Here is an 18,406-nt window from a genome sequence, read left to right on the forward strand (position 1 = left end):
CTAAGGAAATCATGGATTCACAGACATTTGATTGAATTTCTGTCTGGATCAGAAACCAACAGCAGACATTTCAAGCCGTCATCTGTTCCTAATGTTCATTCCCCGCCATCATTGAAAGCTTTTGGAATAGTCCCTAAAGCCAGCGATCGGGCCGCTTTGGAGCATGAACTCATCACTCGGTGTCACGGTGGCAGAGAGATGACAGATCCCAAATCTGAGGCTGAAATGATCACGTCCTACCAGCTCCACTCTGGATTTGGGACCAAAAACCTTTGAAGATGTTGGAGCATTGTTGGAGAATAGACTGACAACATTTGTTTGGAAGAAAGATTGACCTTTGACCCCTCCCTCATGTGTTCCACATCCAGCTGCAGACACACCACTACAGCTCCCATTCCACTTCTGATCCAGCAGTTAGAACCAGAGCCTGCATTTGCAGCAGGTTCCAACCCACTGACCACTGATCCACACAGGGGGACGTCCTAAGGGGCGGAGTCAGCCACTGGAGAGAGCAAAAAGGAGAAAGGGGGGGTCACTCTGGGCCTCTCTGTGTCTGGACCTTCAGAGGAGCCCCAGCGCTGGTCTTTGCTTGGATTTGTTTTCGACTTGTTCAGAGTCAAATGCATGTTTTAAGGGGAGGAGGATTATTTTGTTGTTGCTGTTTTTGTTCCTATTCTTACAATCCACTATATGTCCCGTGTTGAATTCTACTATTAAAATGTGGGAAACAAATGTTTCTCAAATCCAAATCAATCCAAAAGCCTGGAGACTGGATGGCCGTGGTCCTCCCTTTGACCTGGACAGTGGTTGCCATGGCAACCTGCATACTCACCAAGCTGGAGCTTAGAAGAAGAAAAAGAGACCAAAATGATTGATAAAGCAGGTTTTCCAGGGAAATCCCACAAAGTGCTTTCCAAGCTAGAACTAAGAATACCCAGCATGCATTTGGAAAAACTCATTAGCTTCTAGTGGAAAATGATGAGTCATTGTAAAAGCATTCTATGAATGCTCAGAAAACTTCCTCTAAGGTTGTGGTTGTTTGGAGAAGTCCTCCTCTTCAAAGAAGTTCTCCTGACCATCTTCAAAGCCACTTTCTGCTTTTTCAAACGCTACTGTTCAACAAAAACTTGGTTTCTGCCACAAAACCAACCTTAGACACTGAAACAGAATGAATCCAATGCAGAAATGTGTTGACACCTTTAATTCAAAGCTTCAATCAGTTTGAATCTCATGAAGAACATTTCAAAAATCCACATTTGGATCAGGCGTCTTCATCAGAGCACAACTCATGTTTCCAGGACTGTGACTCACAATAGATCCTCATTTCCTTTACACAATCTGTTTCCATCATTTGGATTTTTCATCAAAACTTGAGTTAGAAAAGAATTGTTGCCCCAAAATGTCCAGTTTGAATAGTCTACAGTTTGTTGTGTTTGGTTGCTAGGTAACAGGGTCTTTAATGTCTATGATGTCATGGTGGCTTTCAGAGTTGAACTCCTGAATATGACGGTAAACATTTGGATTGAACAAAAATGGGATTGAAGCTCATGCTAAATCCTGATCTCAATGCTGAAAAAACCTCCTCCTAGATTCTGGTTGTTTGGAGAAGTCCTCCTCTTCCAAGAATTCCTGAAAAAAGCCCTCATTTCTCCTGACCATCTTCAAAGCCACTTTCTGCTTTAGTTTAGTCCAAACTTGCTTTATGCTGACAACATTTACAGCTTGAATCCATCTGAAGAATCCAAGGAAACAAACCAATCTAAGTCTGCATTCATGCCACTTCAGAACCAACAAAGCATGTTTCCAGGACGCTGACTTACCAATAGAACTTGGGATTTCCTTTGCAGAATCCTTCTCCGTGTGTTTTCCTTTGTTTTTCTCCCCAAAACCTAAAGCAGAGATTTTTGCTGAGCTGCAGAACAAACGTCTGACTGCTTTAACCGCCGTTGATGGTTTGTTGTGTTTCCCTCTATAGCTGCTATGGTCTTGGTATGGTTGCTAGGTAACGCTGTCTTTGATGATGCTGACGTCAGAGTGGCCTCTAGAATGGACTTTTTTCTTGTGGAACCAGGAGCTGTAACCTTTAGGGCACTAGGACCCAGAAAGAGGTCCAGGCAGTGACGGTGATGTGATGCTATTTTCATTAAACAAATCACAGAAAAGTTCAAAAAGTAAAAAAAAAAAAAAAAAAAAGTTCAAAAAGTAAAACGTCTAAAGTATTTCTGTGTAAAATAGTGTTAATGTGTTGTCAAAAATTAAATGTTGTCTCCTGTGTGGAGGTATTTCAGTTCATTAAAAACTGACATAAATGAGTAACGTTCACTGCAAACTGAGCAGAAGGCATGTTCTTTCTAAAACAGGAAATAGCACCAACCTTTTTTATCACCTGAAGCTGAGTCTCCATTTGATAATTCAGTAAAACTAACATTTCATTTCCTCATTATAAAGGAACTTCATTGGAGTTTCATTTGTCATTGGTCTTTTTGAGCCAAAATTCTGAAGAAATCAAAACAAAAGGCTTTTCCAACAGAATCAGAACGTTAGCACGTGACCTAAGTTTGTTCACTTTGTGCTAAATGTTGATTTCTTTGACTGTTGTGTTAATAATATCAACAGTTCTCTGTCGCCCTCTGGTGGTTCATCAGAGAAGCCAAACTTCCAAAGAAAGTGAATCAATAAACATGAGGTAATTCTTGATGCAGGTTTGAAAACACAGATGGAAAACAGCATCAATACAAATATTAGTCAATGTTTCCTTGAATGGAACAATTTCAGGATTTGTTGTCAGAAAAGTTGTGAAAAACTGTCTTGTAAAGTGTGTGGTGACGGTCCACTGTGGAAAATGACTGTTTGTGGAACGTTGAATCGCAAGCCAACTTCAGCAGCGGGAATGTTCGGTTTCTTTTACTGTATTTCAACAAGCATGACACAAAAACATGTAATATGCAATAGATTTTAAAGGTAATAGATTAACAATTAGTTTGATCGGCTTGGAGAAGCTTACAGAGGAAACTTTATACTCTGGTTTAGCGGCATCATCTTTCCATCCATGTTCAGCGGATTACAATCAAAAGCTGTTCATCTTCCGCTCGTACTGCAGTAAAAAGATCGCAGACAAACTCCTCCAGCCCAGCTGAATCACTGACATGGATGAAGCGCTGCTCACTTTTAACATCCCGGTGAGTCACAATGTGGAGAACGGGAGCAGCGCGGTACGATGAGTACAACGGGCCAGGAAAAGTCCATACAGGTTAGGTTGTGGGGCAAAATCAAACTTATACAACATACAAGACCAAACAAACTATATTCTCAATAGAACTTGTTTCTGTTTTTTTATGTTTCTGTTATCAAAAGCTGCAGAAAGAAGAGAAGGGACTGCAGCCATGAAAGGACTGAGGACAGACGGACATCCAGCCAGAACCCAAGCAGTTCCCGCCTCCAGACCAGCTGGAGGATGGTGTCGTTCAGATCCAGCTGGACTTGGCTGTTCTCACAGACCATGTGGCCTAATGGACAAGGCGTCTGACTTCGGATCAGAAGACTGAGGGTTCAAATCCCTTCATGGATGGAGGCAGAACTTTCAGAGACTCCCACAGTGAGACACCTGCTGGCTGTTCTTTGTAACTGCATCTGCAGCTTCTAGAAACGTCTTTGTTTCTGTTTTCATCTTTTCAAACAGTTTGTTTTCTTCACATGAAGCCTAAAGAAATGTCCTCAGAATGATGGAAACAATTTTTCTGCAGCTTGAAGCTGTTCTGGAAGATTTTCTTCTTTAGTGCAGAGAAATCTCTCATTTGATGAGACGGAGGAACTGCAGCAACGTTTCCTGGAAAACCTCCACATTTCATTGAAACCATGTTGGAACTTTGTCCATGAGGTCACATGGTCTGGAAGAAGCTACAGTTCCAGCTGACAGAAGTCTGGTTCTGATCCATCAGATCTCACTAGCAACAGAACCAAACCTTCACGTGTTGCAGCAACAGTTTCCATGTTTGGGAGGATCTTCTGAAGAACAGCTCAGTTCCAGATCACATCATGATGTTTGATGTTTTCTTCATTCCAGGAAATCATCTGTGTCTCCTTTGATCTGTGCTGAGTCAGCACTTTGACTTCTTTTCAACTTTAGATCCATCATTTACAATCAAGGATTTATTGATAAATATTATTTATTGACAGAAAATAAAGAGTAAATGTATACTCTACTAGATGTTAACTCTACCAAATGTTAGCTCTTAGTCAAAACAACTCATTTCTATTAACAGGTACATCTAAAATAATTCATTTTGTGAAAAGTTTTTCACATTTTGTCAGCAGTGACACTCATCATTTAGTATCATTACACATAGATTGAAATGTATTGATCCTTTACTTTGTTGCTTTTGATAATTGTGGCTTAGAAAAGATGAAATCCTAAAAAAAGCTGTCCAAGAAAGTCAGGATAAGACGAGACAAGACTTTATTGATCCCGGAGGAAAATTCAGTTGTTACAGCAGCCATACAAGAAATATAGCAGTTAGAAAAACAAATAGCCAGTAAAAATTAAAATAGTAATAAAAGTGGAAGTAAAAGTACACGTCCTAAACGAATGAGTAAATCCAACAGCAGTTTCAGCAGTCCTAAACTGTGTCATTCTATAGTCTAACTGCTGTTGGGACAAAGGACCTCCTGTAGTGATTCATAGATCAAAACAGCCAAAGTTTTATTTAATTTATTTTTATAAAAGTTCATTTCTACACATTCAATATTCACTTGTTCTTCCCTTTAATCAAGTTATTGCATCAACATGGTATGGAGGCCATCAGCCTGTGGCTCTATGTACATGAAATGAAAGCTCAGGTTGCTATGGAGTTTATTAGATCATTGGGGTTTGACCCCAGAAGTTTTAAGCATTAAAATCTTATTCTAAAATATTTAATTTTTCTGAGATACAGAACTTTCCCCCTGTAAAATAAAGTCTTCTGCTGTGGAACAGAGGTTGAGAGGTCAACCTCTTATCAGAAAAGTTTAGAATTTACAGTTTACACTAAATCCTACCATTGTCAAGACAAAGTCTTACAAATTCTCATGTGTCTTTTGAGATGAGATACCTGACAAAAACTTTTTTTACATTCTTTACAAGAAAAAGGCTTTTCTCCTGTGTGAGTTCTCATGTGTGTTTTTAGATCAGATGTACGACTAAAACATTTTTTACATTCTTTACAAGAAAAAGGCCTTTCTCCTGTGTGAGTTCTCATGTGTGTTTTGAGATTATATACAAAACTAAAACTTTTATTACATTTTTTACAAGAAAAAGGCTTCTCTCCTGTATGAGTTCTCATGTGTTTTTGGAGACTAGATGAATCACTAAAACGTTTATCGCATTCTGTACAAGAAAAAGGCTTTTCTCCTGTATGAATTCTCATGTGTTTTTTGACACTAGATCTGTGACTAAAACTTTTATCACATTTTTTACAAGAAAAAGGCTTTTCTCCTGTGTGAGTTCTCATGTGTTTTTTGAGATTAGATACATCACAAAAACTTTTTTTTACATTCTTTACAAGAAAAAGGCTTTTCTCCTGTGTGAATTCTCATGTGTATCTTGAGATGAGACATGTGACTAAAACTTTTTTTACATTCTTTACAAGAAAAAGGCTTCTCTCCTGTGTGAGTTCTCATGTGTGTTTTGAGATGAGACATATAATTAAAACTTTTATCACATTCTTTACAAGAAAATCGCTTATCTTCTGCATGGATTCTGATATGAATTCTGAACAGAGATATGTTACAAAAGCTTTTACCACATTCTTTACAGATATAAAATCTTTCATCAGACCCAGTTTCCATGTAGTCAGACAGGTTAGTAATTATTTTTGAGTTTTTACCAGACCTGATAGAGGAAAGTTTCTCTTCTTTTTTAGATTGTTTGTATTTCTTACCCAGATTTGTCTTTTTGGGTTTTTTTCTCAAATCAGAGTTACACTGACCTTCTGACATGTGAGAGCTGTCCACACTTTGGACATGACTTGTGTCTCTTTTCTTCCTCTGATCTCTGTTCTGTGGGTCTGTCTCTTCATCTGTAGTTGATGTTGATTCTTCATGTTGGTTTTCTCCTTTATCCTGACTATCAGTTACATTAAAGCTCTGCTGATTGTTTAGATCTGCTTCACTGTTCTCATCTTCCTCATAAGTAGGAATCTCCATCAAGGTATCAGTCTCCTGCTTCAGATCAAGCTGATCTTCATCCTGACTGATGAAGAGTTCCCCTGGTTCCTCCTTAATCTGTGGTGGTTCTGGTTCCTGTATTTCCTCTTTGGTCTGTGGAAGTTCCAGTTCTTCCTGTTCCACTCTGAAGTTCCTCTGCTGGATGCAGAGATCTTCTTCTTTATTCATCCAACACTGGGGGAGGACTGCAGGGACACAAGAAAAGGCCCTTTTATATGTTATGGTGACTTTATGTATTGTTAAGTACCAATTGAATTTTAATAGTATCATTCAGAAGATGCACATTAAAAAACGATTAATTTTTTAAAATAAGTTTCTTGTTTTCTTTAGCATAACAGTATAAAACTGTGCTGAAAAAGGCCCCCCACACCTCCCCCCTATGAGGAGAGCTGTTTCAGTCAATAACTTGTAGTCTTTCCTTTTCCGTCCGGTCCAACACAAAAGACTTTCAAAAACAATTAAAAGGAATAAAGTTTGGCCTCGATTACAAAAGGGGTTTATTCAGACATACCTCTGGTTTGTCAGAAGATTTATAACCCCTGTTGTTAAAGTAAAATATGTCCAACACAAGACGCCTTTAGTTCTCATCTATCTGCCCAGCTGTTGGACAGGACAAGTTAGAAAGAAAAAAAATACATAAAAATATTACCTGTAGTCTGAAGCTGTTAAAGATACAAAATAATATTTTCTTTGTTTTTTTTAAGGAAATGAAAATGCAGAAAAGTAATTAATAAATGGTACAAACAGGTCTTTACTGTCATCTAACTGCATAAATCCTGCTGAGATAAATAGGAGAGGTTAACTAGAAAGGGACGGAGGGATTAACAGAAAATGTACTTTTAACCTGATTCTGTCTCCAATTATTTTGATATGAAACTACAAATAGGAAAACAGTCTGAAAACAAATATAATGTTTTAGATTCTTGTCATTATTGACAGTAAAGATGCAGGCATCTATAGTAAATGTTTGACACAGTCTCTGAGGCTTATTTCAGCACAACACCAGCTCTGTAATGTTAGGAATATGCAACTAATAAAGTTACATTCACATGCCTGTTATTGTATTTATTTTATTTAGAAATCACCTCCAGGACCGAGGTCTGGGGCCCCATCAATGGGGGTCAAAAACCTGCCTGTGGTGGTGTTAGTGGGTGTGTTTATGTGTGCGTGTTAGCCTAGAAGTGATACTGGCAGCGCAGAGGGTAAAAATGTGTCAATATGGACGAGCTTCAAGATTTGATGTAAGAACATGTAAAATAGAATGTGGTAAACCAAAAGTCTGCATCTGTGGGGGAAAAAATCTTCTGCTGTAAAGCTTGACAAATAAAATCACAACTGACAAATTACCATTTGCATGTGTTCATTAGAGTTACAACCTCAAATCAGCGATTTCAACTGCTTGAATCTGCTACTGTGAATCACAGCACATTACAACTGAGTGAACTACCATAATTTCCGGACTATAAGCCGCTACTTTTGTCCTGCGCTTACAGCCCTGCGGCTTTTTCAGTGACACAGCTAATTTATGGATTTATTTGGCGGCCGCCTTGAATGTTCTTTCAGTCTCTGAGCAAGGTTGAATACGTAATCCAACTTCGAGCAGCGAGCCAATTAGTTTTCGGCACACCTCTAAGCAGCCAAACAGCATGGACCTCACTTCAGGTCTTAGACACTTCAGTCATGGTTCAACAAAAAGAAACACGCCCAGCCGCATCCCAGAATCCTTTGGTGCCATTAGACCCAACATGCACGTGACCGTCACTACAATATGATGCAGCTTTCAAGTTAAAAGCAATCGTTAAAAGCAGCGTGAAAAAAATCCACCATCACCAACGGGTTTGGAAAAGCCGGTCAGCTGCGTGACGGAGAGAACAGCGCATGCTCAGGAGTGAATTTACCTCTGAGTCATAGTGACACTAGCCCATCTATTAACAGCTCCGTAATACACGAGACAATCTTTTAAACGTACTTTTATTTTTGTTATGGTTATTCTGAAGTGCCTGTTCGCTCATCATTTTATTTTTAATCCGTGTGGTCAGTGCTTTTTTGTGGTAGAACGAAGCCGGAAGAACGGTTAGGTGAAGGTTAACATGCGCTTACATTTAGCCTTTAATGAACATAAATTGATGTGGGAAATGCCGCAATCTGCAGCTTGAAACAATCGGTTTGCATAACCACAAAATTTCAGCACAAACTGTCAGAAACTGTCTCAGGGAAGCATTCAATTGCGATAGTTTTTCATGCAACATCTTTTTTCACTAGCAGCTACTGGTGGAGATCCTCATCTGACTGTGCTGGCGTCCTTTGGTTACATAAAGTACACGTTTGATCATTTAATACAGCAAAAGATTTGAAAAAATGGGAAAAACTGGTATGTTGACGTAAGACTCTGAGATATTAGGTAGCCAATGAGCTTTTGAATGCCGGGGATATCCCGCCTCTCCTCCCCTTGACTGACGTGTCGCTGTTTTTACGTATTGACAGGTTTAGAAGCAAAACCGCAACAAATAAAAGCGCAACTCAAAAAGGCGATTTCAAAATAAAACTGCAACTCAAAAACAGGATTTCAGAATGACGAGAAAACAAATCAACAACTGAGAAATATGATTGTGCTTTGGGTTATAGCTTTTGGTTGCAAATTATAGCTTTTGGTTCTCAATTTATGCATTTTGATTCACAGATTTGGGGTTTTGATGCGCGGTTTTATAGTTTTGATGCGCAATTCTTTAGGCGCTGAATTGACACCATAAAATTCAGTTAGAAATGTCTAACTTGAAAATGATAATGAATTAACAGAAATGCTTTTTCATTTTCACATCCACCCTGCGAACAGTGTTGCAAAACTCAATTCCAGTTAGCATTTCCAGGGGGAGGCGGGGCGATGATGTCAGCAAACGCCTAAAGTTTAGCATGGTGAAATCTGCTAGAGCCGTTCATGGGGCTGTAGCTGTCCTGGAACAGCAAAATCAGCTGGAAGCTGCACGAGACGATCTTCTATATGTTTGTAATAAATCATTCCCACATGCGCAGTAGTATTTCTAATACCGGAAAAAAAAATTAGTTTCGCCGAGCGGCTACATGCATAGATATGTCAGCTCTGTAATATACGATATGATCTCCTAAACGTGCTTTTATTAATGTTACGGTTATTATGAAGCGCATGTTCGCTCATCATTTTAATTTAAATCTGTGTGGTCAGCGCTTTTTCTGTTAAAGAACGGAGCCGTAAAGAAGCCAGGGTCAGCGGTATGCTAACACGGGCTAACAACATTAGCTTGGGTGAACATAAATCCATGCGGGAAAGGCTGCACGTAAATATGTGGGAATAATATTAGCCTTTGTTTTGTTGGGACACGACTGGAAACACAAATCCATGTGATTGTTTGAATGGTTTCTGAGGACTTAGCGACATTTCTGCCACACAGCGGCTTTGGGGCGCTGACGGTCCGACCGAGCTCTGCCCAGGACATATGCGGGACACCCGGTTCTCCTGAGTTCGGTAGCTCGTTCACGTAGAGGTGCGGGACAGATCACAGTCCTTAGTCTCTTACACGTAAGAAATCATCCTACCTTCCCTGAAACGCAACGATAAGAGTCCGTCTGCTCTGCTCAGACACGGTCGCTCGCTCCACCGGTCCACCTGACCGACTAATTAAGTGCAGGAGTGGAGTTTGTTTGTCTTTGTTTTGTTAAAGTCACTTAGTCACTTCCCTCAGTATTTGTATAATAACGAAAAATTACCCCCCCCCCCCCCCCGATATCATCGTCCATCCCGATGGTTGACTGCAAACATCGTCAACTGCCCATTTAGGGAACATCGCCCAACCCTAACCACAATGTCACAGATTTCTATAAAAACACCTCAAAATCAGGCTTTTCACAGCAATTATTAGGTTAGATTAAAAATAAATTAATTAAATTACTTAATAATAGGTAATGATTGATTAATCACACAAAGTTCTAACAACACTTGTAAATATTTAAGTGTTATATTTAATAAATGATTGTCTTAATAGTCCGAAAAACAGAAATAAAAAGTATTTTGTTAAACAGTGAAGTGGAACTTTGTGGCTTTTGTTGGGTTTTGGTCTGGAAGAAACTGGATCAAATGGTTCTTTAAGTGTTAAAGGTTCCAGACTCTTGATCTCCACTGAAGCTATGAGTATGAAATGTCATTCCACAAACAAACCATCAACAAAATGATCCTGATGCTGCTGAGGTTCTTATGGAAGTGAAGCAAATCTCAGCAGAGATTAGGGTTGCGCCGATGGACGTGATGGGTGACTGACATCCTGATGGAGAGACACCATCGTGATGCTACACTTTTAGACCCGGTTCTGAGTTCGGTAGCTCGTACCCCTAGAGCTGCGGGACGGATCGCAGTCTTAAATCTCCCACATACACCGCTCGCGTAACCCCCCCCCCCCCCCCCCCCCCCCCCCCCCCCCCGAAGATGTCATCGTCCATCCTGATGGTTGACACCAAACATTGTCAATGGCCGATTTAGGGGACATCGCCCAACCCTAACAGAGATGCAGTTTTTCTAAACTGAAATCACTGACATTAAACAGCCTGAACATTCATGGAGCTGAACTGGACACAGAAAAACCTCCCTGTTGTGTTTCCACCCAACAATGAGGAGCAGTTTGATGAAGATGAAGCTGCACTGGAGGAAGAATCAGTCCAGAAAAGATGGAGAACGATTCTGACACTAAGCAGTTTTTCACTGATGTGTTCAGGTTTGAATCTTTTCTGTCTGCAGATCCATGAGCAGGACCCTGTCTTTGGGTTTTAGCTTGAAATGTAGTTTTGGAAATAGAATCTGTCTGAATGTCTGGAATTGGAGACATGGAGACATCAAAGAGGTTTAGGCCGGCTTTACACTGCAGGTCTTGATGCTCATATCCAATTTTCTGACTATATCCGATTTGTTTGACGACCCGCTTACATCATCTTTTAAAAGTGACCCATATCTGATGTCTGCATTTACACTATACAATGCTGATACTATCAAACGTAGACATTCTGAGGACTACGTAGTAGTATTTCCGCCCTCCGCGGACCTTTTTCGGACTTTTGTGATTGTGGTTGTCATGGAGGCAACGCAGCGACAGAAGGAGGCGTTGCCTTGGGCGCTCCTGACGGGATGCATGGGGGAGTAAAAATGAGGGCTGGTCGGCCGGCTTATGTGCTCTCTCTGAGTTTTGAATGAGGAAGTGTTTGCAGACGTTGTGCTGTACTAACAGTTTGATCCAAGTGTTGAATCTTTCCTGCGCGATGACTTCTCTTTTCCGACCGTAGTCAGAAACACACGGGAGATGTCCTCGGGGTTCTCTTTTCCGTTCTGAACCCTCAGCCTCCAGAGGGGGCTAAGAGACTCCGAAACTTTTGGGCGAGACAGCTTATTTGTAATTTACGGTTCTCCAACAGTCCCCCGCTCCGCGCTCACACCACCGCGCTCACAGGAGAGAGGGGGGGACTCTCTCCTTACACACACTAATGCACAATGCAGTGTAAAGGCAGCCTTAGATGGGATTTTGGGTTTGACAGAGAAATCTGCTGAAAAGAACTGAACTACAAACTTAGAACCACAGACGACAAAACAGATTGTACTTTTTATCTGCTAACAATTTTCTCTTTGATCTGTTAAGGTTTCCTGTTTGTCGTTAGCTGGAGGGACCAACTAAGATCATGTGATTTGAAGAATGTTGTGGGCTGCACTGACCAACAATGTCTACTGTCTTTTCAACTGGAGGGGACAGAAGAGACTCTTCCAGGACACGCTGTTGATGGACTGCATGTTTGGAGAGCTTGAAGCTCAAGATAGAAACGTTGTTGAAGTGAACATACCGATAGTGTGGAGATGAAGACCAGAGTCACACTGATCTGCTGACATGTGAGAGCCGTCCACACTTTGGACATGACTTCCGTTTCTTCTCTTCCTCTGATATCTGTTCTGTGGGTCTGTCTCTTCATCTGTAGTTGATGTTGATTCTGTCTCTTCATCTGTAGTTGATGTTGATTTTTCATGTTGGTTTCCTTCTTCATCCTGACTATCAGTTACATTAAAGCTCTGCTGATTGTTTAGATCTGCTTCACTGTTCTCATCTTCCTCATAAGTAGGAATCTCCATCAAGGTATCAGTCTCCTGCTTCAGATCAAGCTTATCTTCATCCTGACTGATAAAGAGTTCCTCCTGTTCCTCTTTAATCTGTGGAGGTTCTGGTTCCTCCTGTTCCACTCTGAAGTTCCTCTGCTGGTTGCAGAGATCTTCTTCTTCAGTCATCCAATGCTGGGGGAGAACTGCAGGGACACAAACACAACAAGGAGCCTTTTATACGTTTCCAGGACTTTGGGTTTTTTTTCAAGCACCAATAAAATCTGTAAACATTGGAGAAAATGTCTGAGGAGTCTGGAGGACCAGCAGAGACTAATTGAAATAAATATATATACAGGGGTGAGTAGTAACACGTTACATTTACTGAAGTAACTTTTTGGTGGATTGTTCTTGTGAGAGTAAGACAAGGCAATTTTATTTGTATAGCACAATTAGCACACAAAGAAAACAGAAAAATGACTGGTTTATCGCCGGGGAGTGAGTTAGTACAGAACAGGGGTGGGCAATTATTTTAACTGGCGGGCCACATTGGGTTCTAAAATTTGATAGAAGGGCAGGACCACGAGCAGATGGAGTGAGAATGATATAACATGGAATGTAGATGAAAACATTTATATTGAAAATTATATTCTAAAACAGAATATTCTAGAGTTTTTAGTTTAAAACCTTTGTTCCCATTTTAGATCATTTTTTCTTTTCATTTAATTTTTTTGTGAAGCCCTTTTGTACCTCAAGGACTTGTAAATTTCTATATGAATACATTGTCATTCATTCATGATTATTTATGAAATAAAGCAATGACCAAATAACACTATGATTTTCAAAGACAAAAATTCAGGAAAAATATACATTAAAGCACACACACGCGCGCACACCCACACAAATACAATAAATAGTGGATCCTCTCCCTCTTTACTCCAACTACCCCTGGCTGCAGCCCGCAGAACTGCACAACATAGTGGAATGCTGAATGAAACACTGAGGAATGTGAACACGCTGTGGAATGTTAACCCCGCCCACATTGAGCCCGTCTTCTTCTTTGGTTTTACAAGTTTCCATGTGCAATATCGCCACCTACCGGTTTTTAAGGAGTTTTTCCTCACCGTGAGGGGGGGGGGGGGGTCTAAGAACAGGAATATCAGTTTAGTTTAGTTTAGTCTGTTTTGTTAAAGTTTAGTATTATCCTAATGCATTCATTGTATTCATGATCCCTTTTTCATTGTATGTTTACCTTACAATTACAGGTATGAAGCTCGTTGAGACGTCTGTAGTTCGAATTTGCGCCAAATAAAAACAAATATTTAATTGAATTAAAGAATTTATACAGTGATTGCTGTCTGTGTATGCCGTTTACAAGTTTCCATGTGCATGTATTAGGGAGTTAATACATTTTGTCTGGCCTCACGGACACAAAAAAATAACTCATTGGATGAACTCAATTTAATTGCGGGCAGGATTTCCATCCAAAAAATATGAGTAACCCCACCTCTAGGAAAATTCTTCCATGTAACGAAATATAATTGAGTTAGTCAAAATCAATTTTATCAAGAAAAGGCAAGGGAATAAAAAAACCATTAAAACAGCAGTCTAAAGTCAGCCTCGAACTCAGAACATCTGTATGTTAAGCCCGCTAACTAACGCACTGAGCTAACACTTTTGTGACAAGTGACTACACACAGCCGCCGCTATAAACAAATAGATTAATTATTTACATAAATGAGGCTAGTCGTGTATCGTCTTATTGGGAGAAGCCGTGTTGAAACGATTTCATGCCTCAGTTCGTTTTTTACATGGAAAAAACGAACGAAAGTTTTCACTTTTGAAAAGTCGAAGGATTTGAAAGACCAAATGTCATACCAGGCATTAGACAAAGGAGTTGGACATTTTAATAGTTCAATGGTTAAAATAGGTGAAAAATTGTAGCCGTGAGACGGCAAAAAGAATAAAGAGAAACAAAAGGAAAACAGCATTCAACAGCAAGCCCCTTACTTGAACTCAATTATTTTGGATTACTGGAGTTATAGGGAAAACTATTAATACATTTTGTGTTAGGTCAATTAAATGTAGATACATTCTTTTAAAATAAATATTTTTAAATAAAACAAACAGAATTTTATTGTGTTACATGACAGAGGGGCTTGAATCATTTTTTTTAAGTGATACATAAAAAAAAATTGCACCATTCAAATTTTCCTACCTCTGTTCTTTTTCTTCCTCATACAATTACCAATGACACAAAATGTTCTCCACTGATTCTTCCCCTTTCCTGCAATCACAACTGCTGTGACAAAGGTGAATCAAATGCACGGGCTCAGCGTGGGCGGGGTTAACATTCCACAGCAGACGGGCTCAATGTGGGCGGGGTTAACATTCCACAGCATGTTCACATAGCCCCAGCGTTCCAGCATTCCACTATGTTGAGCAATTCTGCAGGCTGCAGCCAGGGCTTACTCCTTTTATCGCGGGCCGTAGTTTGACCACCCCCGGTGTAGAACCGCCACTGAATGATGACAGACGGGTCCCCACAAAGAAAAGCATGAAGCTCAAAGGGCTTCTCTGTTTCTCTGATAAAGGTCACATACCTATGTGGTGTAGCTGCAGCTGTGGTTTCCAGATGACATCCAGCAGTCTGCGCTGACGACAGAGCTCCTGCTCGTACTGGACGATGGTTCCTTCACAGAGTCTGCAGATTTCTTCAGCAGCAGCAGCTAGTCGCTCGCTGATCAACTCTCTCAGAGACTGAAGGGAAGACATGGTTCCTGCTCCGATCTTCAGCTCCAACTCCCACAAACACCGCCGTCCTCTTCACTGCAGCTCCGACCGATCATCTGCTAGTCTCACAATCACAGCAATCCACGTTGTCTTTCCGTTCAACACTTCTTCACTCATTTACGACACTTTGGAAAATGCTGAGAGTTCCCACACAAACCACGTATCGTCCTTTCTGTCCAAAAACCTCACAAACGTCCCAACAAAACACCACCGACCTCTAAACAAAAGCTAACGCTGCTAGCCAGCTAACAAGCTAACGCTGCTAGCGCCTCGTGCTGTTCTTCTTCTTTGTTTGGCTAACAGCGTCATGGTGCTTTAGCGCCACCAGCTGGTCTGGAGCGTTATCTTTTGCTTATATTATGATGTCGATGGCGGGGGGAAAGAAATTAAGATAAATAAAAATTAATAATAATGATAATAACAACAATATAATAAAACATCAGAACCAAAGAAAGTGGTCTGAGAAGAAGCAGCTCTGAAGCTCTGCAGCTGACGGTGCAGCTTCAGGACTCATGAGGAGGACCACACTGCAGCGCCTCCTGCTGAAGCATCAGAGAGTCTGCAGACAGAAGATCCTTCCAACAGCAGAGAGGTCTGCAGGAGCTCTTTCCACCACCAGCAACAACCTGAACCAAGCAGGACCTCCAAGAAGTTCAGCCACTAAACTTCCACAACTCTGTCATTTCCTTTCAGAAGCTCTGAGCTCCGTCTGAGTCTGCAGAGATGCTGAGCTCCTCAGCTGCAGCAGCTCCCACAGTCACATGAAGGTCTGCAGCTGCAGCAGGAAGTCCAGATGTTTGCAGCTGCTGCAGCTCCCACAGTCACATGAAGGTCTGCAGCTGCAGCAGGAAGTCCAGATGTTTGCAGCTGCTGCAGCTCCCACAGTCACATGAAGGTCTGCAGCTGCAGCAGTCTGGTGCTGTTTTCCAGTCAGTGTTCTTCATAGATTCTAAAATAGATTTATTTCTTTGAACCGTTTTTCCTGAAAGTTGAAAATTTTGAACATTTTCTGCCAGAATTGATCCAAATTGTTTTGATTTGGTTGTTTTGTCTTTTCTTTATTTGACCAAACCCAAAGTGGGAGGAGTCATCTTTCTGCAGTTCCTCTGAATCATGGACAGAAGTTGTAGATGTTCCACTAGAACAGTGTTTTCTTCTTCTGTGAAATGTGAGGAAGGCAGAGAACATGAAGGGTTCCTGACAGGAAAGAGAAGTTGGAGCCAGAAAGACTAGAACCGGATCAGGACCAACTCTGGACAGTCCTTTTACCTTCCTATGGTGTTAGGGTCCCTACGGCCCCGTTTTGATTTTTAGAATGCATAAAAGTACTTCATACGTTTGTTTTTTGCGTTGAAACTTTTTGACTTTGTCAGGGACTTCCATTTAAACAAAATAAAAGCTTTTTTTTTTTTTTTACTAAATTATAAGGTGCGCTGGTGAAAAAAATGACTTTTGTGGTGTTCGGGTCATTTTTGACCCGGTTAAAATTTTAGATTATAAAACAATAAAAAATGACAAAAATGAAATCATAAACACACAATCAACCAACAGCCTCTTCCTCCAACCACTTGAGCTTCATTTAGGGGGTTTTCTCCTTGCCTTTTTGCGAAAACAAACAATAGGAGACATGTCCAGGGTTGTCAAGCCATTTGAGTGTAGAAGTGGTGACTTGCAGAGTACACATCTCCAATTCACAGGATGCAACAATGAGGAGAAGATTCAATGTAAATGAAGTTTTGGATCACATCTTTGCTGCAAATGAGGCAGAGGACACACAGGATTTTAGCGATAGAGATGACCAGGCCTCTGAGAAGGAGGATGATGTGGAGTACCAATTGGAAGAAACAGACACAACTGATCAGTCTGAAGAGGAGGTCAGTGGTGCTGAAGCTGCTCCTGCTGAATCATTCCAATCCAAAGGTGGCAACATCTGTTGGAGCACAGTTCATACTGTCCAAAAAAGTGTGATACTGATGTCCACTCTTCACAAAGATGCTGCTGTGTCATCAGGAATTGACAAAAACCCCATAATCATCCTGGACTACAACAAAAACAAAGGAGGAGTGGGCAATCTGGACAAGCTGACTGCCACCTACACTTGCCAGCGAATGACCAGGAGATGGCCAATGGTTGTGTTTTACAACATCCTCAATGTGTCTGCATACAATGCATTTGTGTTGTGGACCAATATTCACCAAGGGTGGAATTCAACCCAAAACACCAAGCGGAGAATGTTTCTTGAGGGTCTCGTGAATTCCCATGTCAAGCCGCACATTGAGCTACGGGAACGGGTGCCCCAAGACCCAGCTGCTGCAGACTTGGTCAGACAGCTGCAGGGACACCAAGCACTCCATCCACAGCCACAATGCCAGTGAGACCACCTCACTCAAAAAGAAAGAGGTGTCAGGTTTGCTCTAGCAATATGGACAGAAAAACCTACATAGTGTGCTTCACCTTCAACAAATATATCTTCAAAGAACACACTAAAAGTGTAAGTTTTTGTAACATATGCATCTGAACCCACATACACACACATGTTCTTTGCACAGAGTATTTATAGAACAAGTACTTGATCTCTTTTGGTGTGATTTTCTCGATTGGTTGTTGTTTATTTGACTTTGCAAATCTTTGTTTAATTGTAATTTTTATAATTTATGACTGTTCTGTTTTTCATATTGTTAAATATTGTCTTAAAGTTCTAATGTGTGGAAGAAAAAGACTTGTTTTTGCCCTTTTTTGAAGTGAATATATACGGGTCAAAAATGACCCGAAACACCATAGATGTTACTATATTTGATAATATTAAAATTAAAATCTTTTTTTTGTTGAACATTTATGAAATGTGTTTTAATATCTCTCAGTTACACTCAGGTAAAAGAACAACTGATTATTTTGTTGCCTTCTTCTCTTAAGGTTCATTTGACAACTTTTTAGACATTGAAAACGAGGGGTATGCTGTTAAAAACAAAGACCCAGAGGGCCACAAAAAACATTAAAACCAATCTTTTCATGGATAAGGGAGCCCAACCAGCTAAACAAGAGTTAAGAAAAACATTGGATGATAAAAGATTGTTTTTTAGGGTATTTTATGGCTGATTTAATACACGGGTCCAAAATGACCCGCTAACACCACAGATGGCAGTAGAAAGCTAACACCAGAGGAAGGTTTAGTGGTGGAGCACAGACAGAAGCAGCATCATGTTTGTCACAGAGACGTGAGCTTTGAGGAGCCACTCTGCAGCTTGACCCTCTCAGATGTCAGCAGCTGTTTGTGTCCTCAGATCCAGTCAGACACCAACATGTTCCTCAGAGAAC

At 40.6% G+C, this 18,406-nt stretch overlaps 2 protein-coding genes and 1 non-coding gene across 8 annotated transcripts in view; 2 read left to right on the forward strand and 1 right to left on the reverse strand.

Annotated features, from left to right (window-relative positions):
* LOC111948918 (uncharacterized) overlaps positions 1-18,406 on the reverse strand; it is a 377,453-nt gene that overhangs the window by 333,743 nt on the left and 25,304 nt on the right. The window contains exons 1-3 of one of the 4 annotated variants that reach the window (XM_078935760.1): positions 14,902-15,659; positions 12,052-12,504; positions 4,440-6,386 (exon numbers count right to left, since the gene is read on the reverse strand). The exons of 2 other annotated variants lie outside the window; for them this stretch is intronic. In XM_078935760.1, coding sequence (XP_078791886.1) covers positions 5,509-6,386; positions 12,052-12,504; positions 14,902-15,073 — 1,503 coding nt within the window. In that variant the 5' untranslated portion in view covers positions 15,074-15,659 and the 3' untranslated portion in view covers positions 4,440-5,508. Of the gene's footprint in view, positions 1-4,439; positions 6,387-12,051; positions 12,505-14,901; positions 15,660-18,406 lie in introns of those variants that run through there. One more of the 4 variants, XM_078935754.1, reaches the window with a different exon arrangement.
* LOC144986665 (NACHT, LRR and PYD domains-containing protein 12-like) overlaps positions 1-18,406 on the forward strand; it is a 515,000-nt gene that overhangs the window by 76,281 nt on the left and 420,313 nt on the right. The gene's annotated exons all lie outside the window — the stretch shown is intronic.
* On the forward strand, positions 3,496-3,574 carry trnar-ucg (transfer RNA arginine (anticodon UCG)). The gene has a single exon. It is a non-coding gene; the product is annotated as a tRNA-Arg (tRNA).

Source organism: Oryzias latipes, chromosome 2, assembly GCF_053564925.1.
Source record: "Oryzias latipes strain Hd-rR chromosome 2, Olatipes_Hd-rR_3.1".
Taxonomy (NCBI): domain Eukaryota; kingdom Metazoa; phylum Chordata; class Actinopteri; order Beloniformes; family Adrianichthyidae; genus Oryzias; species Oryzias latipes.